The sequence below is a fragment of the Trichoderma evansii genome, assembly GCF_050947405.1.
Source record: "Trichoderma evansii strain SZMC 28006 chromosome Unknown GGI43scaffold_8, whole genome shotgun sequence".
Taxonomy (NCBI): Eukaryota; Fungi; Ascomycota; class Sordariomycetes; order Hypocreales; family Hypocreaceae; genus Trichoderma; species Trichoderma evansii.
Window position 1 is genome coordinate 870,267 of NW_028145198.1, and position 21,154 is coordinate 891,420.

A 21,154-nucleotide genomic window follows, 5' to 3' on the forward strand; every position below is an offset into this window, starting at 1 on the left:
GTGCTATGACGGTTCTTTTTTCTTTCTTTCTTGGGTTAATGAAAAAAATGAGTATAAAAATTACATGGGTTTTGGTTCAGTAGTGTAACAAAAGGAACTGAAAAAAACGATAAGACGAATAAAAAAAAATCATTATTATCACGATGTAGTTGTTTCGATGGCTGTGTCTCCAGCTGGCTCCGCAGCAGAGCCGCAGCACCTGCGAGGCCACCAACGGTTCTCCATCGGCCATACCGCTAGGAAATATATGAGCAAATGGGATATTGCCGAGCGTTAGATGCCGTTCTAGACATGACCTGCAGCAGAGGAGCTTGGAGATGCGCTCCGTAAGGCATGAAGCGCGCTGGAGCCCGAGGCGTTCCTTGCAGCACATCGCAGTGCTAGCATCTACAAGTACAGACAAGATGAGAGAGTTGATGGCGGAGTTTGTGCATGTGCGCATGGCCCCGGCCCTTGGACCTGCGTTGCGGGCTACAGCAGTCATGAATTAGCACCTACTATTAGTGCTGTAGCATGTTTTTTGGCTACCAACCGCATCTGCGGTGATTCAAGTTTATCTTTATCGCAATCTGGGACCTGTACGTAGCGCTTAATATATCGGAAGGCACTTTTAATTCATCATCATTGTTAATACCGTATGTAAGACTTTCATGAATCATGCTCCCTCATGCCATGGCGTCGAGAGCGATGCCACCACACACACACCCCTCCTTCTCGTGGCCAGCCGTCGGTAGTAGCGAGTTTTTTTTTTTTTTGGGGGTCACGATGCCAGGGTTTTAGTGACGCATGTGACGGGGGTGTCCTCTTCGTCTTAGCCCTACCTAGTAGTTCCAGGCCTGCAGAGACCAGGGACGGCGAGAGAGGGAGAAGGTTGGCTGTGACGCCATGACCTGTCGCTGCTGCTACTGCTACTATTCGTGCTGCTACACTCTGACTCTGGCTGAGAGAAGAGGGACGAGATGGATGGACGCCTCGTCAGGCTTCTTGCTTGGTGTGGTTCGCGAGGCATGTCACCGGATGGAGTGCCACTGCAAACTGTGTATTACTCGCAATACTAGTATGAAGAACAAGTAATAATATGGAGCTGGTCTAAAAGCGAGTAATACTCGTGCTGCTTTGCTTGTCTCGACATCTCTTCGAGAAGGCCATGGAACGGCAAGGAACACTACTGGCGTTAAGAGAGGGGAGGGTCCCGTCTCAAAGACGCCTAACCAGGGGCCGTCCCTCGATTCACTACCTATGCCATCATCATGTTGTATCTATCCCCCTCGTTGGGCTGCTAGCCAGTACCTGAAAAGCCAAATCATAATAATAAATGAGGGAGCGTAAATTAAAAAGAACGCAGCTTCGGTAGTAAAAAAGATGCGCAATCTAGCCTGCTGCACTATTGCGTCAGGGATTCAAAGGAACGTCTTTTGGCGCCCCCATGCCAGGCGCTAAGGGTGGGAGCTTGGCTCTAGAGTAGAGACAAGTTGGGCTGGAATCGATGGATGAAGTGGGTGGGTGGATGGGGAAGCTTCACAGCCCACCTCCGGGATGGAGCTAGGCCGGGGGGGTTGGTGGGTGTTTAGTATGCAGACAAGCAGAAGAGCACAAAGAAGGAAGAAGAAGAGACACAGAAACGACAACGAGAGAAGAGCAAGGCAAGAGGGAGGGCCATGAAGCTCGCTGAACCCCGTTGGTGCTAATGGCTGCGCCCTTCCCAGGCGGCGCCGTTTAAAGTGAGGCTTTCGGAAAGGTTGAGAAAATGGCGTTTGCAAACCAGGCTGGAGGCGGGGACCAAGCATGGACCGAGCCGCTGCTACGGCGCTCAGAACTAGATTTCTGGATTTTGGAGGTGGGCGGCCCTGCTGGGCTGTGTTGCTGTTAGTCTGATACAAAGTACGAGAGCACTAACAGCCATTAGCGAGGCTGGGAGAATATCCTGACGACTCTGGTTTGCTTCCATGGTTTTGGCTTTCTGTTTGCTGCTTTTTACGTACTGCATTAACAACGTGAACTCTGTTAATAATTAGCACCTTGGTAGTGTCTCACATGCAAGTGCCCAAGCCAACCAGCCAGAAGTAGCCTTTCTTTGATAGCGTCGTCATCGTCGGTATCGCCTTTACAGTGGCTAGTAGTATTACTACTATCTTTACAACGAGGCTCCATCACCGAACGCAAAAATTTACCTACTGCTGCAGCCTCTACTACCCCGTAGTACTTGTGTTTAGTCGTAGACTCCATATATGCACGCTGTAATCTCATGTAGCATGTTGTCCAGGCAGGCCCTGACTGAGAGGCCCTGATGGATGCAGTCAGTCTTGTCCCCGCTTAGGCTCCAAAATGGACCGAACAAAGAGTCAGAGCACAAGAGTGTAGTGTTTCAGCATCCCATCCAAGCGCCCAAAAATGAAGAAGAATCCCAGAAACAAAGCAAAAGAAACTTGATCTTTGAGCTCTCGAATCCGCTCTCGGCATCGGCTGGTGGCGCATTTTCTCTGGGATGTCCCCTGGTTTCTTTTTTTGGGCTCTTATGCATCTGATTTGACAGAGACATCAGGTCAGGTTCTAGCACTAGCACCAGCAACTTCTGATCGCCTGAGCCCAGTTCCAGCGGGATGACGTTTGGCCAACCCCCTGTCGCCAGCTGATACTGCCTTGCTGCCTCTAAAAAGTCATCACTGCCCCTCTGGCCGTTGGCGCCCGCCTGGAGCTGCTGCCAGTGACCAGGGCTAGGAAATCGTCCAAAATCAGCGTCTGGGCTCTTTTTATTTGTCGTCTCCCCCGCCTCCCCTTTGCTCTGCTGTCCGACTCTACACACTGCATTTTGTCTAGCTTCGTCGCTCTAATCTGTGCTGCGCACCGTGATTTACGCCCTTTTCCGATTTCCGACTTCGAGCCTCTCGCTTGCCGCGTGCGCGTCTTCTCTCTTTGTTTTTAGGGGAAAAAGAGAAAAGGTGAGTTGCTTTGCTTTTCGCTTTCACGCTCTGCCCACTCTCTCTTGTCTTTGACAAAACGTCACAAGGGAGGGCATTTCGTCTCAGCCGCATGACGTTCCCACCTGGACCCCGCTTCGACTCCTCCCGCTTATACTGATTGATAAAGCAAAGTCACCGCAGAAGACGCTTGTCCGGCTTTTTGTTACTCAGACACATCACACAAAGAGGAGCGCAGAGCTGCCTCTTGAGACTTAAGACTTGAGACTCGCGGCACACGAGACCGATCAGCCAAAGAAAGTTTAAAAAAAGACACAAGGCACAAGCAGCATGGCCTACCGAGACCGGGACGAGTATCGTCGGTCCGCCGTCGAGTTTGACGACGTGCGCACTCGCACCGTCACCCGCAGCCCCGCGCCACCAAGGGCTCGCCGCGGAGAGTTTGAGGAGATTGATGTGCGCTTCCGCGAGCGAGATGGCGATCTGCCGGACTTTTTGAGAGGATCTCGAAGGCCTGAGGCTGGCCCTGTGGTCCTACGCCCGCGCGAGGATCCCTATGAGCAGCGCCAGCCGCGCGAGCCCGTCTTCCGTGAGGAGCGTATTGTGCGCCGCGCCCAGAGCGTTGCGCCAGTTGAGGAAGAGATTAGATTCACCGAGAAGATTCGCAGCCCCTCGGTTGCCCGGCGCAGGTCTCCCTCGCCCAGGGCTGTCCGATATGTTGAGCCCTCCGACACCTCTGAGCACATCCGCATCATCGAGAGAGAGCGTGAGCGTGAGCGAGTGCCCTCCCCATCACCCTCACCGCCACCAGCTCCTCCCGTTGTTCGCGGCCCCGTTATTGAGCGTGAGGTTATTACTCACTACACAGACATTGACCATGGTGAGTGGTTTTTCTTTTCTCTCCATGAGAAATCCGGTTGTTTGTGTGTTGTCAAATAGAGTTCGATGCTAACGGGTCTTTAGGCATGATTCAAGCCAGACAGCCATCCCCGCCTCCAGCGGCCCGCGCCCGGTCCCGCCCGAGAGAGCGCCAGACTCGCGAGACAGACATTGACATTGACATTTCTCGGTCCAAGGGCCGCACTGGAGTGGAAGTTGACATTCACCGATCTGCCAGCCGCACTCGCTCCAAGAGCCGTGAGAGGCGCTCCAGCCGCTTTTATGATGACGACATTGTCATCCGCCGCGACCTCAAGGTTGATGAGACCAGAAGCCGCCGGAGGGCTCACTCAGCCGCCGCGCGCCCTGTCGAGGATGACGAGTCTGAGTACATTACGTCCAGGGTCGATGCCCGTGGACGAATGGGTGAGGCTTGGGGAGGCGCTACCAAGGACTGGGCCATCGTGGACGTGCCGCCCGGAACTGAGCGGGTACGCATGGACGGTGTTGGCGGTGCAACCACCGACACTACTTGGTCCAAGTATAGTGGTGTGAGGAGGACCAAGTTCGTCCCTGAGCGAGAGAGGGAGTTTAGAGATGATTTGTCCAACAGGGCACCCTCGCCGCCTCCTGGCCTCGGCCGCGAGCGTGTCAGCGTGTCCGTCCTCGACCGTGACCGTGAGATTGAAATCGACAGAGTGACTGACAGGAGAGCGCCCAAGGAGATGTGGACCGAGATCACCAAGGACTTGGTTATCCGAGAGGCTATCGAGGAGCTTGGCTATGAATATGAGGAGACTGACCAGTTCTTCTACGTCATGGACTACCTGAAATATGTAAGTCTTCCAGCTGCATCACCATGAAACCCTGACGGAAACAAGTCGGCTAACATGAATGCTCTCACAGGATGATGTTCTGAAGTTGACTGAGCTATCTGAGGATATTCGACGATCATCCAGGCGACAGCGAGCGCGTGACAGCGAGCGCAGCATCCGAATTGAGCGTGATTACTATGAGGACATTGACCGAAGGGCCTATGACAGACGCCCAGCACCAACAGCCCCTCGGCGAGATGACCGCGAGCACATCCGAGAGACGGAGGTGATTTACGACCGTGCTCCCTCTGCTCGTTATCGTTAAATGACATGGTGCTCTTTCACTTAAAAATATCTCAACTGAATCAACGACTTGAGAGGGGATGAGAAACTAAATGAATTTGCATGTCAGAGAGCGAGTTATCATGATGCATCATCTCTTGAGTGTTTTTGGATCCGAGACAAGGATAAAGCTTGCCCAAAAGAGAAGGAGAATGTAAAGCGGAGATGATATAAACTGAGTCTGCTGAGCGGTCGACGATGGAAAGGCGGGCGAGAAGTTGGATGATTTATTATTTCTCTTATTCCACTTTTTGATTTTCCTCATGTCTAACGATCGATGAATGCTTGATGACGATTTGGGAGTTTTACATTGACGATCTGTTTTATTTTATTTTTATTTTTTCTTCTTACATGTAATGAATAACGAAAAGGCAAATAAATAAAAAATACTTTACATAATATCCTACATCTTCTTGTCTTGGACTTGGTCATGGTGAGTCAGGTCTCGGCTCCTCATTGCCAGGTACCTAACCGGCCTGCTAGTAAGATCTAGTGAAGCCGTTAATCTAGAGCAGTGACTAATACTGGATAGTTGGCCAACACCGGTGATTATTACTATATCAGGAGTAGGCAATCTATAATACAATCAACAAACTATTGATGCTAATCATTCGAGTATTCTGTCTGGCTCTACAAGGGCATTCATTACCCCGCGCTGCGTGATTCGGTTTCCAGGACCTTTTCCGGAGAATGAGTACAATGAGCTGCTTCGTCCCTGTTTTCCCGTACGGGTTACTGTGGGGAGGCCCGGGTCCCGTAGCTGACACAGGGAACCCACAAAAGTGGTTCAGGTCCGACCGAGGGAGCGATGACGCTTGTGAGAAGCAGACGATTGAAGACGGCAGCCAACGATATCGGAGGTGATGGTAATAGACGCTGGGCCCGGACGTGTGCCTCGCCCCCATGCTTCGGACTCAATCAAAGATCTCCGACCCTCAGGGCAGGGAAAGGCAATGGATAGAATCGGGATAGCATGTTTTTAGTGGTTCTGCCAAAAATTAACGTGCCGCAAAGTCCACGGAGATTGTTCGTTGGCTACGCCTTTTTGGCCGTTGGCGTGATGGTGGCGGATCACAAACTGGAATAGTAAATGGCTTGCAGCGCATGCATGCAACCACTGTGCGTTTAATTGGGTATTGCTAGCCTTGTATAGTAGCATTTGCACAGGCGCGCGCCCATCGCGGGACAAGACGCAGAGACACAGATGAGTCAGAAAGTTGGAGAAGCCAAGCTGTGTATTATATATTACTGTACTTTGTCTTGCTTCCAATTGTATTATGTGGAAGGAGAATAATAAATCACCTTTGTTCAGCCTCCTTTTCACTTATAAAAAGGGCACAATCCAGGTCTTTTTCTCACGGGGCTGCCAAGTACAAACGACTCACTAAAGTCGCCGGCGTCGGGCTTAGAAACTTTGGACCCCTCCATCAATCATTTCCATTGCGGAAGTCCCGAAAGACTTACCTCAACCCCAGATTATTTGCCCCGCGATACTTTTTTTTTTCCTTTTCTGAATCCTTTTCGTTTACACAAGGACAAATTCCGAAAAAGCAGCCAAGATGCCTATGTAGGTCTGTTCCTTTACGCCAATTCTTGCCATTGCATTTCCCCCGCAATTAGACTAACGATGACGTCCTTTGCAGGCTCAAGGAACCGTGGAAGAAATACAAGGCGTTCCCGCCGATGAACCTGCCTGATCGCCAATGGCCTTCAAAAACCCTTACCAAGGCGCCTCGATGGCTGTCTACCGATCTGCGCGATGGCAATCAGAGTCTGGTCGACCCAATGGCAAGTCTATACAATTCGCATTGAGAGGCAAAAACGAAAAACGGCCTCCGATCTCGCTGCTTTCATGTGCTAACTGAGCAATTGTCATACAGAGCGGCGACGAGAAGTGGCGCTACTTCAAGATGCTGGCCGACATTGGCTACAAGGAGATTGAGGTTTCCTTCCCTTCCGCTTCGCAGACCGATTTCGACTTTACACGCCGCCTGATCGAGACGCCAGGCGCTGTGCCCGACGATGTCTGGCTGCAGGTCCTGTCGCCCTGTCGCGAGGACCTGATTAAGCGAACCGTCGAGTCTCTAAAGGGCGCAAAGAAGGGCATTATTCACATCTACCTCGCCACCAGCGAGTGCTTCCGGAGAGTGGTTTTCAACTTTTCCGAGGCAGAGACTCTGGAACTGGCTACACGGTGTGCGAAGCTGGTCCGGTCTCTGACCAAGGACGACCCTTCCACAGCCGGCACCGAATGGGCCTTTGAGTTTAGTCCCGAGACTTTCTCTGATACTAATCCCGACTTTGTCCTCCAGGTCTGCGAGGCTGTCAAGGCTGCCTGGGAGCCCTCAGTGGAGAACCCCATCATCTTCAACCTGCCCGCCACAGTAGAACTCGCCACACCCAATGTATATGCCGACCAGATCGAGTACTTTTGCCGAAACATTTCGGAGCGCGAGAAGATTTGTGTTTCGCTGCATCCTCATAACGACCGCGGAACTGCGGTTGGCGCCGCAGAATTAGCTCAAATGGCTGGTGCAGACAGAGTCGAGGGCTGTCTGTTTGGCAATGGCGAGCGGACGGGTAACGTCGACTTGGTCACTCTGGGACTCAACCTCTACACACAGGGTATCCACCCGAACATTGACTTTTCAGATCTTGGCAGCATTATTGACATGGTCGAGACTTGCAACAAGATTCCCGTACACCAACGTGCCCCATACGGTGGCTCCCTGGTTGTGTGTGCCTTCAGCGGCTCTCACCAGGATGCCATCAAGAAGGGCTTCGAGCTCCGGGAGCGCGAGGGCAAGGCGATCGACGATGAGTGGCAGATGCCCTACCTGCCCCTGGATCCTCAAGATATCGGACGTACATACGAGGCTGTCATCCGTGTCAACTCACAGAGCGGCAAGGGAGGTGCTGCCTGGATTATCTTGCGTGGCCTGTCTCTGGATCTGCCGCGTGGTCTGCAAGTTGCCTTTTCCAAGGTTGTCCAGAAGAGGGCCGACGAGCTTGGCCGAGAGCTGCGGCCTACTGAGATTACAGAGCTCTTTGAGCAGACATACTTCCTCAGCAACAACCCGCGCTTCAGCATCGTCGACTACAACATTACCACCGACAGGTCCAGATCGCCGGCACCTGGAGCACCCGGCAAGACACCCGTCACAAAGGATCTCATGCGTGTGTTTAATGGTGTGATTTCAGTCGACGGAAGGGAGTTCAAGCTCGAGGGCCGCGGTAACGGTCCTATTTCCAGTTTGGCCAACGCCTTGAGAGGCGTTGGTGTCAACTTGGATGTCCAGGACTACAAGGAACACGCTATCGGTAGGGGTCGGGATGTCAAGGCTGCTACGTACATAGAGTGTACGGCGGCTGGAAGCAACATGAAGGTGTGGGGAGTGGGTATCCATGAAGATGTGGTACAGAGTTCTCTGATTGCTCTCTTGAGCGCAGCTAGCAACGTGAGTCTTGATTCTTTTCTCCCTTTTATTTGAAGCATATGTGCTGATTTATATGTGTTATAGTTTGCTTCTAGCCGACCGGGAAGCCCATTCGTTGCCAAGCCCGTCAGCGTAGATGGCCATGTTGCTGAGCTGGATCTGAATGGCAATGCCAAGGTGAACGGATCTACCTAAATTGACAACATATTTGGATGTTTCGGATATGCTTGTACGGCTAAAAAGGGAATGCAAGAAAGAAAGAAGTTTCTTGAATGATGGATGGAAAAGTGACAAAAATGATCCAGGGAGGAGAAGTCACATGTTGCAAAAACTATACTTTGGGGAAGTTGAGAGTGTTGAATTGCATGAAAAGGAAAAAGGAGGCCTATAAAGGGCAGGAAAATTGCATCAGAGGCATGTTGTTCAGTACATATGAAGTGTATACTGCTAGTTTCGAGGAAAGAAGATGCTTGCTTTTATTATTTGATATAAATGGTTGAAGCATCAATATGAATCATTTGTTTAGACAAGCATGTCACGACTGGTTCAAATTCACATAATACATCCATCAATGGGCCAAGCCTTGAAAAATCACTCTTCAAACACCAATACCATGATTTTTTTGAGACATTTCCTTTTTACGATTGTTCTCATTTGAGTGCATGAGTCTGACACCCTATCAGCATGTGTGCATTTACAAGTATGAGGCAAAAACCCGCCTTATGGAGTCGTTGCCGTGGAAGCTGTGGAGAACTATTTTGATTCTACGGAGTACAAAGCGAGAATGTCGAGCGGGGAATAATAGAAGCCTTTCGAAGGGTGGCTGTAAACGGATACTGTGCGAACTTTTGAAATGTCTGCGCGGTACATGCTTCGTACAGTACGTGGCTGTATCAGCATCTCGTATGTGAGGGGGGAGGAAGAGACCCTTGGCACCATATCCGGCGCATGATGGAGTTGGGTGCAGAAAAGCGCTGCGCAATGATAAGCATAATTCACGGTCTGCATGAACACAGCTTTGAGCGAGAGCCTGGCCTTCTTGACCCCGCTTGCCTGGGCAGCTTCTTTTCGTTTCTTAGGCCCATAACAAGAGTGAGGCTCAAATGCCCGTTATAACAGGTAGAGTAGGTAGGCACATGCTAATAGCGGGGTTGTTTTTTTTTGACTCGGAGGGTTTGCTCGACTTGCAAGGTACAAGGCCTCACATGACGGCGTTGGAAGCAGAAGCTGTAACACTAGCAGCTTCCCTGTCCGGGACAGATGGCGGCAGCGAGGGATGACGCATATTTGCCACTCCCTGCTGATCCCCTGGAGCCCTATCAGTCTACCAGGGCCCTGCATCAACCGCAGAGGAGCCGATGTGATCTTATCAACGACCCTTTGTGTCTTTATATGTGAGAGTGTGCATGTATATACCGTGTATCCTTTGTCTTCGCAACCCATCCAGAAAGAGGGTGAGCAGAATGCGGTTGCTGCAGTTGCATGTGCTCGCAGGGCGGCTGGCAGGCAACTTGGCGGGAACCCTTAGATCGGGCGCCCCGCTATCCCAGAAAGCTTTTCGCGCCGCCTCAGCTGCGTTAAACGAAGTTTCGCCGGCTTCGCCCTTGCAGGTCTACCCCTCGCAAAGAAAGAGAGGTTGCGGCCTAAAATCCAGCCACGGCCGTCGCTGATTCGACAGGCAGCGCTGGGTGGGCACCCGGGAAAAAACATCCTCCCGCGCCTTGCCCGGCTCTACAGCTGTCATTCTGTCTGTTTTTGCTCGCATTCCCAAGGCCTGAGACCCTCCCCGGAAGCACCGCTAAAAGACCGCCGCCACTTGGTGCTCGCTGCCCGCTAGCCCGCCCAGCTCAGCTGTCGGCTCTCCTGTAGTGCACTGCTCCAGCGGGACTCCAGCGTGCTGTGCGTTGTTTGTCCGATCTAGATTTCCAGGCATAAACTCTATTCGTTATCGCATTCTCGACAGAGCTCACAGTTTCACTTCCCTCTCTTTCTCACTTTCATCCTCCCAAAACAACAAACAAGATCTGAACCCGTCACTGCCACCTGGTCTTGCCATTTACCTGCAGCCATCCATTCCTGGACTCGCTTCTTCTTTTACCCTCGCTGCTCTGTGCGTTTCTTTTTGCTTCTCACAGCCCGGCACGCTCTTTAGCACGTCCCTCTTCTCTCCCTGGCCCTTCTAGAGTAGCGCCCAAACAGGCATCCGGCAGCTGCTGCGAGAAAGTGGCGGTAGCAACTTTAGCCCCGTCATCCCACAGAAACTACCCCCTGCACCTGGACTATTTGGAGCGCCAGGCCCTCTGTGCGATCCCTCGACCCTATTCGCTCTCTTCCCTCTCTACGTCTGCTTCTGACCGTAATACAGCCAGGCAGCTGTTGGGATCCTCACGGTTTGGCCTTGATTAGGGACCAAGATAAAGAAAAAAAAAATATATATCAACAAAAACAATAGACCGCCCTTTTCGTTTTTTCTGCCTTGCCGAACCAAACCGACTACCTGTATCCCACAAGGCTACCTCTTTTTTTTTTATTATTTTACTTTTCTCTCTTTAAACTTGCCGACTCCGCCTTGGGAACCTCCCCCGCGCCTACGCCCTTATTTTTTTCCTTCTCCCCCCTTGGTGCATACACGTGTAGCTGCACCTAACATCGACACGGCGTTTCCCACCAGCATCAGCAAGCGCCCTTTTGGTTGACGCATGAGAGGACGCTTTAAAGACCGCAATCATGTCGGGCTCAGAGATTAATACGGTGCTCGCAAACTCGCTGTCTCCAGGTCAGTAGTGGAAACGAGAAGAAAAATCTCTACCGCAGGATACCCTCGCTGCGCACCCCTCTTGAGGGGCACTCTGTTCGGCTAGAGTATCTTTCTTTGTTGACAGAGAGCCTCACATGAGCGGGATCGGCAGAAAAACTGCGAAAATCAAGTACCGAGGATTGGTAGCTGACCCAAAGAAAAATTACAGATGCGAACCTGCGAAACGCCGCCGAACAGCAACTCACTCAGGCAGCGGAGAGTAACTTCGTACGTTATCCCATCTCCCTTGAGACAACGAAAGAATCGATCGCAGACAACTGACATTTTCTGCTTTTTTTTCGTCGTATAGCCGCTGTATCTCGCTACACTCGTTCAAGAGCTTGCGAACGACCAAGCAAACGGCTCCATCCGAGCCGCTGCCGGTATTGCCCTCAAAAACGCCTTCACAGCCAGGGATTTCGCTCGGCAACAGGAGCTGCAGTCAAAATGGCTGCAACAGACAGACGAAGAGACCAAGACCCGGGTAAAGCAGCTGACACTGCAAACCCTGTCCTCGAGCAACACCCAGGCTGGTACTGCCGCCGCTCAGGTTATCTCTTCAATTGCTGCAATTGAGTTGCCCCGCGGCCAGTGGACGGATCTACTGTCCTTCCTCGTGAAGAACGTCAGCGAGGGCGCCGATCACCAGAAGCAGTCTTCTCTTACCACCATTGGCTACATCTGCGAAAGCCAAGATCCAGAGCTGCGACTGGCTCTTGTTGCCCACTCAAACGCCATTTTGACAGCCGTTGTTCAGGGCGCCCGAAAGGAAGAAGCCAACGTCGAGGTCCGACTCGCCGCCATTACCGCCCTCGGTGATTCTCTCGAGTTTGTTGCCAATAACTTCAAGCATGAGGGCGAGCGAAACTACATCATGCAGGTCGTCTGCGAGGCCACCCAGGCCGACGATTCGAGAATCCAGCAAGGAGCTTTCGGATGCCTGAACCGCATCATGGGTCTTTACTACGAGAACATGCGCTTTTATATGGAGAAGGCTCTCTTTGGACTGACCATTCTCGGGATGAAATCCGAGGATGAGGATGTTGCCAAGCTGGCCGTCGAGTTCTGGAGCACCGTCTGCGAGGAGGAAGTTTCTATTGAGGACGACAACTCGCAGGTTGAGAACGCTGACCAGATGCGCCCATTCTACAACTTTGCACGTGTTGCGGCTAATGAGGTCGTTCCCGTGCTATTGACGCTTTTGACCAAGCAGGATGAGGACGCTACAGACGACGAGTACAACTTGTCCCGGGCTGCCTACCAGTGCCTGCAGCTCTACTCTCAAGCTGTCAACTCTACCATCATCGGACCCGTTTTGGCCTTTGTTGAGGCAAACCTCAGGTCTGATGACTGGCACAACCGAGACGCTGCCGTCTCTGCTTTCGGCGCCATCATGGAGGGCCCCGATGAGAAGGTCTTGGAGCCCATCGTCAAGCAGGCTCTCCCTGTTCTGATCACCATGATGGACGACCAGTCCCTTCAGGTCAAAGACTCCACCGCCTATGCTCTTGGCCGTGTCACTGAGGCATGCTCTGAGGCTATTGATGCCCAGCAGCACCTTCCCACCCTTATTGCCTCCCTCTTCAAGGGCCTCATCAGCAATGCCAAGATGGCTCCATCATGCTGCTGGGCTTTGATGAACCTCGCTGAGCGCTTTGCCGGCGACTTTGGTGCCGCCTCCAACCCAATCACTCCTCACTTCAACCAGGCCGTTAGCTCACTTCTTGATGTCACTGCCCGCCAAGATACCGAGACATCTGTTCGAACCGCTGCCTATGAGGTCTTGAACGTCTTTGTTCAAAACGCTGCCTCTGAGAGCTTATCAGCTATTGCATCGCTATCTGATGTCATCATCAAGCGCCTCGAGGAGACCATTCCTCTGCAGTCTCAAGTTGTCAGCGTTGAGGACAAGCTGACATTGGAGGAGATGCAGAACAGCTTGTGCACTGTTCTTCAGGCCATCATCTCTCGCCTCGACAAGGAGATTTCTCCTCAGGGCGACCGCATCATGCAAGTCCTCCTTCAGATCCTCAGCACCATTGGAGGAAAGTCAAGCGTCCCAGAGGCCATCTTCGCTACCATCAGTGCCCTATCAACCACCATGGAGGAGGACTTCATCAAGTACATGGAGGCTTTCGTTCCCTTCTTGTACAACGCACTTGGAAACCAAGATGAGCCTAGTCTCTGCTCGATGGCTATTGGCCTCGTTAGCGACATTACGCGATCCATGGGCGAGCGCAGCCAGCCTTTCTGCGACAACTTTATGAACTACCTTCTCAACAACCTAAGAGTGAGTTCTTTTCATCTTGCTTTTCATATGAAACTTTTTTATACTGACTTGACGTTACAGAGTACTACCCTTGCCAATCAGTTCAAGCCTGCTATTCTGCAGTGCTTTGGAGATATTGCCGGCGCTATCGGAGGCCACTTCGAGACCTACCTCTCCGTTGTTGCTCAAGTCTTGGAGCAAGCATCTACTGTCACCGCAACGCCCGAAGGCCCTGATGAGATGTTCTACTATGTCATTTCATTGCGAGAGGGTATCATGGATGCATGGGGTGGCATTATCGGTGCCATGAAGTCTAGTGGAAAGAGTAAGCTTGCCTTGAACTCACCTACTCTTCGCATACAGCATTTACTTACAACTCTTTGCAGCCCAAGTTCTTCAGCAATACGTCCCATCCATCTTCCAGCTTCTTAACCTTATTGGTAGTGACGCCAACCGCAGCGAGTCGCTTATGAGGGCAGCTATGGGTGTCATCGGGTAAGGACCCATTTCGATTTTCGATTTGCATGATGTAATACTAACAGCATCCTCTAGTGACCTTGCTGACGCGTATCCCAACGGGGAGCTTATTGACGCCTTCCGACAGGGCTGGTTGACCGCCATGATCAAGGAGACCAAGACCAACCGCGACTTCCAGCCCCGCACAATAGAAACTGCTCGATGGGCTCGTGAACAGGTCAAGCGCCAGCTGGGCGGCTCACAAGGCGTTATTGCTCAGTCTTGAGCAGGCCCTCTGCCTTGGGCGATGAGCCTCTAATAACAACAAAGCCACAGCTGTTCCGTGCGTCACAGTAGCCGATGATTCAGATCAAGAGCACCTCGTTACAGCCTCCTACCGCACTCCTACACCCATCATCCCACGCACTTCCCCAGTTCAGCACAGCACATCAGATCAGCAATACGATCCCCATGACCACTTCATATGTATATAGACCCTATGACACTACAGTAATCCAATACCCACTTTCACGAAAATCTTCTCTACACACATTACACAATATTCCTCTTTTTTGAGTGGTTACAGTTCCCATATTTACAATTTCCACATGTTCCCCTTTCAACCCCATTTTAATTGTTGTCTTTTTACCCCTAGTCGTAACGATGGAATAGAGAAGTCATGTATGCCCCGTGCGCATCGAAAGAGCGGCGGTGGCTAACCCAAAAGTCATGTAGAAAGGGAAAGGGAGTACAAAGGAGGCCGGCTATTCATCGTTTTGCTTTTTTGGTTTCTTTATCCTCAGCAACAATAGCAGAAGTTATAACCCTCTTCGGTTCAGTTTCTGTGTTGGTGTTAAAGTCGTCGCACATTTCATCTATTGGATGCCCGTTCGAGTGAACGAGGCTTTGCATTTAGGAATGGCTCTTGTGATAGGTTTTTCGCAGGAGCGGTAACCGGCACGGTAGTGGTGGATGAAATATCAGGACCTTAAGGAGCGTGTGGGGTATCGTTTTGTTTTGTAGCTTGACTCTCGCCCTTGATGGGTGAGACGAAGCAAAGATGGAGAAAGGAAAGAGATTAAACCCCATATCAGACAGGTTCAGGGGAATGACTTTAGAACTAGAGAATCAAGTGATCTCGTTCCATGTACGATGGTCTTGAGCTATTCAGCCATCGTTAGATAGTGGCATCAGAAACTGCAAATGGAATTTTTGGTTGACCCCCCCTAATATTTGAATGCCAACTGGAGCTTTGTGTTTAAGCAGCCTACCTAATGCTCTAGGTGTATGTAGCATGTACCATCTTCTTGTTGCATAGAGAGGTCTGACCGAGAGTTGTCCAGTATATGCATTTGCCAGCCTACCTATCAAAGGGGTATATTCGCATTGATAACACACTTTGGGTAACGCGATGGAGACAAGCAAAACGGGTCTATGCAATAAGAAGAAAAAGAAAAAGAAAAAGAAAAGACTGGGGTGGCACAAAAAAAAAAACAAATGCGGCCTGTGTGGCTTGAACACACGACCTTCAGATAATTTGATGATTGAAGTTGAGACTTCAGTCTGACGCTCTCCCAGCTGAGCTAAGGCCGCTGAATGGCGTATGGACAGACTAATAGGCACTCATAGATGAGGACATTGGGTGGGAGATGGTAGTTGGTCTAGGTATACAGAGATGCTCTATCTCTAGGTTAATACGCGATTGACTGTATATAATAATGATTATCTAACGCAATCATCCAATCGCACAAACATCGACAGTATAATATTTTATCGTTAGAGGGGAAATTAGGCAATTTCATGGGCTACATACTGACGAGTCGGTACCAAGAAGAAAAATAGAAGAGATCTAGACGCCTCTCGGTCTACAAGATATTCCTGCGTCAGCTGTAACAGTACAATAAACCAATCTCACATTGATAGTCCAAATAGAAATTATTATATCTCATGTTTGGATTATTTATGTATCAACCTGTAGACTTGTATGTGATGTTGGCGGTGTATTCTAGTGGTCAATGCATTCATGTTCTCCCTCTTCTTTACATGTCTTCAAACGAAAAGATGGATTGTAAGTACAAAACTGCCAGAATGCCGCTTATTTTTGGGTATGGAGAAAGATACGCCAGATTTTATGCTGATTTCGAACTTACCAGCTGGCAAATAGGTTCCATCTGGCAGACAAAGAACGGCAATGGAACAACACTTCGGTGCGTGGTTACGGGGAAATGGAATTAATCCTTCTCCGGGATCGCAGCTTGATTATTCGCGTCAAATTTTGACGCGTGAAGCATTATTCGCGTCCTTTTTTCTTTCAACACCTTCACGCTCATTATCTCGTTTGTTCCAACAGTCCCATCATACATACATCATACTGGCAAATCAGATCAACAGGAGATATAAGGGGCTCGAATGCAGAGCCCTGATGATTTTCACTATTTTTATTTATTAGCTTTTGATTATCCATTTTCGAGCAAGAGCATTTCTCCAAATTCATTTACGTTATTCCCCCTTTTCGCATCGCGATTTCAGCGAACCCCTATCCACGATGTTTTACTCCCATGAGAGTAAGTTATCCTAAGCATATCTCTACTTTTAAATTCCAGGAACGCTGATGTCTGCTCATAGTTCTGAATAGCACCCAGTATGGGGTTGCCACTATCTGGTGCGGACATCTCTGTTCATCTCCTCTACGGGATAATCGTTTCTACTAACCACCATCTGTATTCTTTAGGCTGGTGGCTACGGTGGGCAAAGGAAATCAGAAGAGACTGACTAAAAAAGCGATCCAAGAAGTCAACGTTCCAAAGGCTTGCGAGAAGATATTGGATCCAGGAGCTCCTCTTGCTCTCCGCCTCCAAGGAAATCTGCTCTATGGTGTTTCGCGTGTTTTCGAGCAGCAGTGCGCCTATGTCCTCACGGATGCTGAAAAGACCCAGTCCGACATGGTAACATTTTTTCGCATCATTCAAACAAGTGAAACTGATCCGCGAGCCGGAAAGACCAAGTAAGTTGGCAGAATGCTGCATGCCAACAAGTTAATAAATAATATCTAATATGTTTTTTTACAGGCGTCAGAACATCGTGTTACAAGATGATCCTGCTTTCGATCCTTTCACTTCACTTCCAAACTTGAATCTGCTGCAGTGGGACAAGAAACTTTTACTATTTCCAAGCCAAGGCTCATCGAGCAAATTCTCCCAAATGACACCACTCGCTACAGCTGGTAGCCAAGGTAGCTTCTCGCCACACCACCGCTCTGCACTGATCAACCTTGAGCTTCCACCTTCTTCACAGTCCGCTGCAAGCTGCCGGCTTCCCTCAGATTTTGGCAGACTCAGTCCTTTGTTTGGCAAATCAATTCACCATTCCGATAGCATGGCTGAGTTTCAGCCATTTGGTGATGATGAGTTTCCATCCATCTCGGGAATTGGCTTCGAATTCGATGCAGACGGGAATCTCATTAGCATTCTTGATCAAGAGCCTGAGCCTGAGCTGCCTCCTCTTCCTGCCCCGACAAACACTACAAGCAATTTTGGACTCCAGCAAGTGATGAAAGACGATCAAGTTTTCATTTTAGGCGAAGAAGAAAATCTGCTTGATTTTGGAGACCAAGTATTGGGGGATACGAATGTAATTCCGACAAATGCTTCTGTTCAAGAACCTGCTGAGCTCCAACCGCAGGTAGCAGAACGAACAGAAGTAGGCACCAATCAAGTATCTGCCAAGATGGCCAGATCGAGAAGAATCAACTCACATGCTGTGCTGGATGAAAGAATCATAGTGTCTAGCCGAGAGCTCAGAGATTGGACTGAAAACTACGTTGAGAACGCCGCATCCCTCCGTCAGCAGCAGCGAAAGATTACCACTACTGCTGGTCAAGCGAAGAAGAATGCAATGGCACTCCTCTATGACTACGGTGTCGCTCGTGTCGGAGCGTATCATCAAACAGAGGGTCTAATTCATCCCTTGGCAGCTGATTTTACTGGCATCTCGTTCAAAGCACGCATCCAGGGAAAAGAGCCAGATGAGATTGAGCAACCCGAAACTGTAAAGAGAGGCCGTCGGCGGAAATCAGATGAAGCTTTTGAAGGCGAACATGGTGCAGACGAACGAAACGCAAAGCAGCGAGTTATTGAAGAAGTCGAGCTTGGTCGAGGCGGTAATCACGATGAAGCATATATAATGTTTGACGACAACTCAGTTCCTGAGATAGGAATGGATGCGGCGCCGCCAATGGAAGATCGTCACTCTTCCTCGATGATGCCATGGAGCCGACCTGGCTCGGCTGTTCCAGGTTCTTCAGTCCGAGGCAGCGCCCAGAAGCCAAAGACTGCCCCCAGCCCTCTGCTCGGTCGCGGAAGCGCTCTGAGTGCCATCGACCGCCATAGTGATCCTGCTGAGCCAATCTTTGGAATGGATGATTTTGGCTCCCACGACTTATCTTTCGAACTCGGTGGACCTATTGGTCCTCTTGACTACGACCGAGACAATGCCACTCAATTTTCGACTCAAGGCCTCGACGTTACTAGTCAGGATTTCCTAGGATACGTAACTGAGCAGGCCGCAAAGACAGGTGTAGTCTATGGTCGAGACAAAAGGCAGCGTCAGTGGATCGAGTTCAAAGAATTGGCCGAACCAATTACTCACCCTAGAGCCGTTGCTGCTCAAGCATTTCTACATGTATTGTCTCTGGCGTCAAAGAACGTCATCTCTGTGCACCAAGAAGGTGCGGCTGCCATGCAGCCATTCGGAGCCATTCACATTGGAATAAATGCCTCGGCCAACGAAATGTTTGAGACGCAGATGGAGTCGGAAGATGAGCTTGCTTGAATTTGATAGCAGGCGTTATTACAGATTATGGGAATTTTGAGCTACGATATACAAAAAAAAAAAAAAAAAGGAACTTATTTAAATTTATATGGATCAGGCGCATCCACCATTTTTGAGATTTTACTCGGAAAGGTCTTTTTTCTTCATCTGGAATGGGGCGTTGGGAAATAAGGGCATCTACTTTTCACATTGGGACATCTGGAGGCAAGGAAGCTGTGGAAGACTGAGCTCAACTAATTTTATTTTTCGAGGGTTTTCATCTTTTCTAATACGAGGAATTTCGGAGCATTTGGGACCAACATGGGAATGCGCACGTCTTATCGTAGGTTTATTTACAATTGGTAATAATGGTATTCAGAATGGGGTTAACAAAGGATGATTATTGAGAATGCACATGAGATAGCACTTTCGATCAAAGTGCGACAGATAATAGGGTGGTTCATGGACACAAGATAGTATATTAACGCCAGTTATTCTATTTAATCATCAAATTCATCTTCAGCATCTGCTCCCTCCCGATCTGTGAACACTAGGTACTCTGCGCGTTCTTCATCAGTAGCATTAGAATTAACCATTTCCCAAGCACTCTTAACAGGATCCATTACAGAATCGTTAAACGCAAGATCCAGTGGTAGCAGAGAGAATTCAGCTCTTTGCCCGTCAATGTTCACAGATGGGGTATCAACGCCAGTTTGTTCATAGTATAGTTGGTATAGTACCTTGGGAGGCTCTTGGCTATTCTGCGAATGAGCAGCTAGGAGAGACGAGAGAGCCTTCTCAAGATGCGCTTGGGCATTTGGGCTTGTGAGAGTGCTTAGATACAATACACCTGATGAGATAGAATGTTAGCAAACTATCGCATTTTAATAATGAAGTGTGAAAAATAAAATGCCAAATTTGGGAGTGTTTATCAGGTTGTCAGAGGAAATTATCGTCAATGTAATTCCGCAGTTATAAAGTATTCGTATTTCGGTTTTTTCATCATAACACGGAGGGGTGTGAAGAGAGGAAACGTAGAGTAAAAGAGAGAGAAAACTTACTTTGTCCAGTAGGGCATTCGCCCGCATCACTCGAATGAGCGAGGACGTAAATGGGATACTCAGAAGAGGCTCCATCTTCGCCCAAGGTCGTACCAGCTGGAATTGCAACCACAGCAACCGCTGGTACTGGAGCACCTTCAGTCACTGTCTCAAAGATTGACAGTAAACCTGAGTCGACAACTGTTGTCAATCTGCTAAGACGGCGGCTTTCACCTGCCGGCTTGCCCAGGCCCTTGACTATAGCCTTTGACTTGACAGTCATGTCGTTGGTCAGAACGACATTAAACTCCTCAGGCGTTTCAGCCGTGGCAGAAGTTTTCTGAACGTCCTTGATGCCAACACCGAGCATATAGACGGCGCCGCCAACAGCACCGGCTCGGCAGCCCACTTGGGCAACTTCAGAGAGGCCTCCCCATTTGGGGTAAACAGCTGCAAAGCCAGGGCCAAATACTCCCATAGATGTGAGATGACGGTTGATAGCAGCGAGGCCAGCTTCTGTTGAAATCTTGCCATCAAGACTCAGAGTCAGAGTGATGATGTATGCCTGCAGATCGGCGTCGAGCTTAAACTCCGTCGCCAGAAAACTCGCCAGCGAGTTGCTTGCATGTGGTCTCCAGACATCAGTCTGCGGCTCAGAGTCGTAGTCCAGCACAAATTTGAGAAACTTCATAAGCCCACGCTTCGCCTTTACCGAAATAGTCGTATTGGTAAACACATCTTCTCGGGTCGACGGTATGCGACTCAGGCTGGGGGCAGACGACGACTCTGCAGCCTTGGGCTGGAGTATGTAAAAAGACCCCACGGCAAGAAACTCGAGCTGCCGGAAAGCTTTCGACGACACCAGCTTCGAGAGAAGCTCCGAGCGTGTATGGATCAGCTGCGGTGCCAGCGCGAGGCTGTACGCCCTGGATGATAGACTTTCGGCACTACCGGGGCGAGTCACCCGCGCAGCTGCAAACACGCCATCGCCTTCAAGAGACTGGTGGTTCGCAGCCCATTCGTCCACCTCTTTCAGGGTCAGGACGGCTTCCGCCTCGCCGTAGTACTCGTTGGGGTCAACGTGGAGGATGTTCTTGCCAGATCGCGACAGCGCACTTTCATATGAGAGAGAGAAGGCTGGTCAGTCAGTCTTTTGAAGGGGCAGCAGCCAAGCCGATGGAATCCGAAGCTTACAGGGCGAAGAGGGATTGCTGGAGCCCCGTGCCGCTGATCACTACATCCCACTGTGTGTCTGAGAGGGATTCCATGGTTCGGTTCACAATGGACGGAGGGAGGAAAAAAGATAAGAGCAAAAAATACAAAAATAAAAATTTGTTTAAAAGCGTTTAGCTAGAGGGTTCAAGCTCAAGCGAAGTGGAGATGTATCTTGCT

At 50.0% G+C, this 21,154-nt stretch overlaps 6 protein-coding genes and 1 non-coding gene across 7 annotated transcripts; 4 read left to right on the plus strand and 3 right to left on the minus strand.

Moving 5' to 3' along the window:
* Positions 1 to 36: 36 nt before the first annotated feature.
* GGI43DRAFT_363950 (uncharacterized protein) lies at positions 37 to 738 on the minus strand. Its single transcript, XM_083202419.1, has 2 exons — positions 533 to 738; positions 37 to 471 (listed from the first exon to the last, which is right to left on the minus strand). The coding sequence occupies exons 1-2, from the start codon at positions 657 to 659 to the stop codon at positions 77 to 79; spliced, it is 522 nt and encodes a 173-aa protein (XP_083061339.1). The 5' UTR covers positions 660 to 738; the 3' UTR covers positions 37 to 76.
* A 2,510-nt stretch (positions 739 to 3,248) lies between these two features.
* Positions 3,249 to 4,937, plus strand: GGI43DRAFT_383259 (uncharacterized protein; the record flags this gene model as incomplete). Its single annotated transcript, XM_083203360.1, has 3 exons — positions 3,249 to 3,798; positions 3,882 to 4,633; positions 4,704 to 4,937. 3 exons carry the CDS (start codon positions 3,249 to 3,251, stop codon positions 4,935 to 4,937), a joined length of 1,536 nt encoding a protein of 511 aa, XP_083061340.1.
* A 1,249-nt stretch (positions 4,938 to 6,186) lies between these two features.
* On the plus strand, positions 6,187 to 8,820 carry GGI43DRAFT_363716 (2-isopropylmalate synthase). The gene is made up of 4 exons (XM_083202417.1): positions 6,187 to 6,521; positions 6,598 to 6,742; positions 6,835 to 8,412; positions 8,476 to 8,820. The coding sequence occupies exons 1-4, from the start codon at positions 6,514 to 6,516 to the stop codon at positions 8,584 to 8,586; spliced, it is 1,842 nt and encodes a 613-aa protein (XP_083061341.1). The 5' UTR covers positions 6,187 to 6,513; the 3' UTR covers positions 8,587 to 8,820.
* Positions 8,821 to 10,590: 1,770 nt separating this feature from the next.
* GGI43DRAFT_363995 (karyopherin beta) lies at positions 10,591 to 14,396 on the plus strand. The gene is made up of 6 exons (XM_083202420.1): positions 10,591 to 11,167; positions 11,358 to 11,416; positions 11,499 to 13,478; positions 13,539 to 13,782; positions 13,844 to 13,952; positions 14,010 to 14,396. The coding sequence occupies exons 1-6, from the start codon at positions 11,119 to 11,121 to the stop codon at positions 14,197 to 14,199; spliced, it is 2,631 nt and encodes an 876-aa protein (XP_083061342.1). The 5' UTR covers positions 10,591 to 11,118; the 3' UTR covers positions 14,200 to 14,396.
* A 1,015-nt stretch (positions 14,397 to 15,411) lies between these two features.
* GGI43DRAFT_t97 lies at positions 15,412 to 15,506 on the minus strand. Its single transcript has one exon. It is a non-coding gene; the product is annotated as a tRNA-Phe (tRNA).
* Positions 15,507 to 16,273: 767 nt separating this feature from the next.
* On the plus strand, positions 16,274 to 18,827 carry GGI43DRAFT_364077 (Rec8 like protein-domain-containing protein). The gene is made up of 4 exons (XM_083202421.1): positions 16,274 to 16,477; positions 16,539 to 16,575; positions 16,645 to 16,917; positions 16,982 to 18,827. The coding sequence occupies exons 1-4, from the start codon at positions 16,459 to 16,461 to the stop codon at positions 18,741 to 18,743; spliced, it is 2,091 nt and encodes a 696-aa protein (XP_083061343.1). The 5' UTR covers positions 16,274 to 16,458; the 3' UTR covers positions 18,744 to 18,827.
* Positions 18,828 to 18,905: 78 nt separating this feature from the next.
* GGI43DRAFT_433739 (GTPase-activating protein MRS6) lies at positions 18,906 to 21,030 on the minus strand (the record flags this gene model as incomplete). Its single annotated transcript, XM_083209789.1, has 3 exons — positions 18,906 to 19,572; positions 19,784 to 20,877; positions 20,957 to 21,030. The coding sequence occupies 3 exons, from the start codon at positions 21,028 to 21,030 to the stop codon at positions 19,223 to 19,225; spliced, it is 1,518 nt and encodes a 505-aa protein (XP_083061344.1). The 3' UTR covers positions 18,906 to 19,222.
* Positions 21,031 to 21,154: the final 124 nt, after the last annotated feature.

Excerpts from the sequence above, each read along its gene's own strand:
- GGI43DRAFT_363995 (XM_083202420.1), top strand. The coding sequence starts at position 11,119 with ATGTCGGGCTCAGAGATTAATACGGTGCTCGCAAACTCGCTGTCTCCA. Across the intron at positions 11,168-11,357 it reads CGCAAACTCGCTGTCTCCAG|ATGCGAACCTGCGAAACGCC; the intron begins GTCAGTAGTGGA and ends GAAAAATTACAG. Across the intron at positions 13,953-14,009 it reads GCAGCTATGGGTGTCATCGG|TGACCTTGCTGACGCGTATC; the intron begins GTAAGGACCCAT and ends AGCATCCTCTAG.
- GGI43DRAFT_363716 (XM_083202417.1), top strand. Across the intron at positions 6,743-6,834 it reads AGAGTCTGGTCGACCCAATG|AGCGGCGACGAGAAGTGGCG; the intron begins GCAAGTCTATAC and ends ATTGTCATACAG. Across the intron at positions 8,413-8,475 it reads TCTTGAGCGCAGCTAGCAAC|TTTGCTTCTAGCCGACCGGG; the intron begins GTGAGTCTTGAT and ends TATGTGTTATAG.
- GGI43DRAFT_364077 (XM_083202421.1), top strand. Across the intron at positions 16,576-16,644 it reads TATGGGGTTGCCACTATCTG|GCTGGTGGCTACGGTGGGCA; the intron begins GTGCGGACATCT and ends TGTATTCTTTAG. Across the intron at positions 16,918-16,981 it reads CCGCGAGCCGGAAAGACCAA|GCGTCAGAACATCGTGTTAC; the intron begins GTAAGTTGGCAG and ends GTTTTTTTACAG.
- GGI43DRAFT_363950 (XM_083202419.1), bottom strand. The coding sequence starts at position 659 with ATGATTCATGAAAGTCTTACATACGGTATTAACAATGATGATGAATTA. Across the intron at positions 472-532 it reads CTTGAATCACCGCAGATGCG|CCCGCAACGCAGGTCCAAGG; the intron begins GTTGGTAGCCAA and ends TGACTGCTGTAG.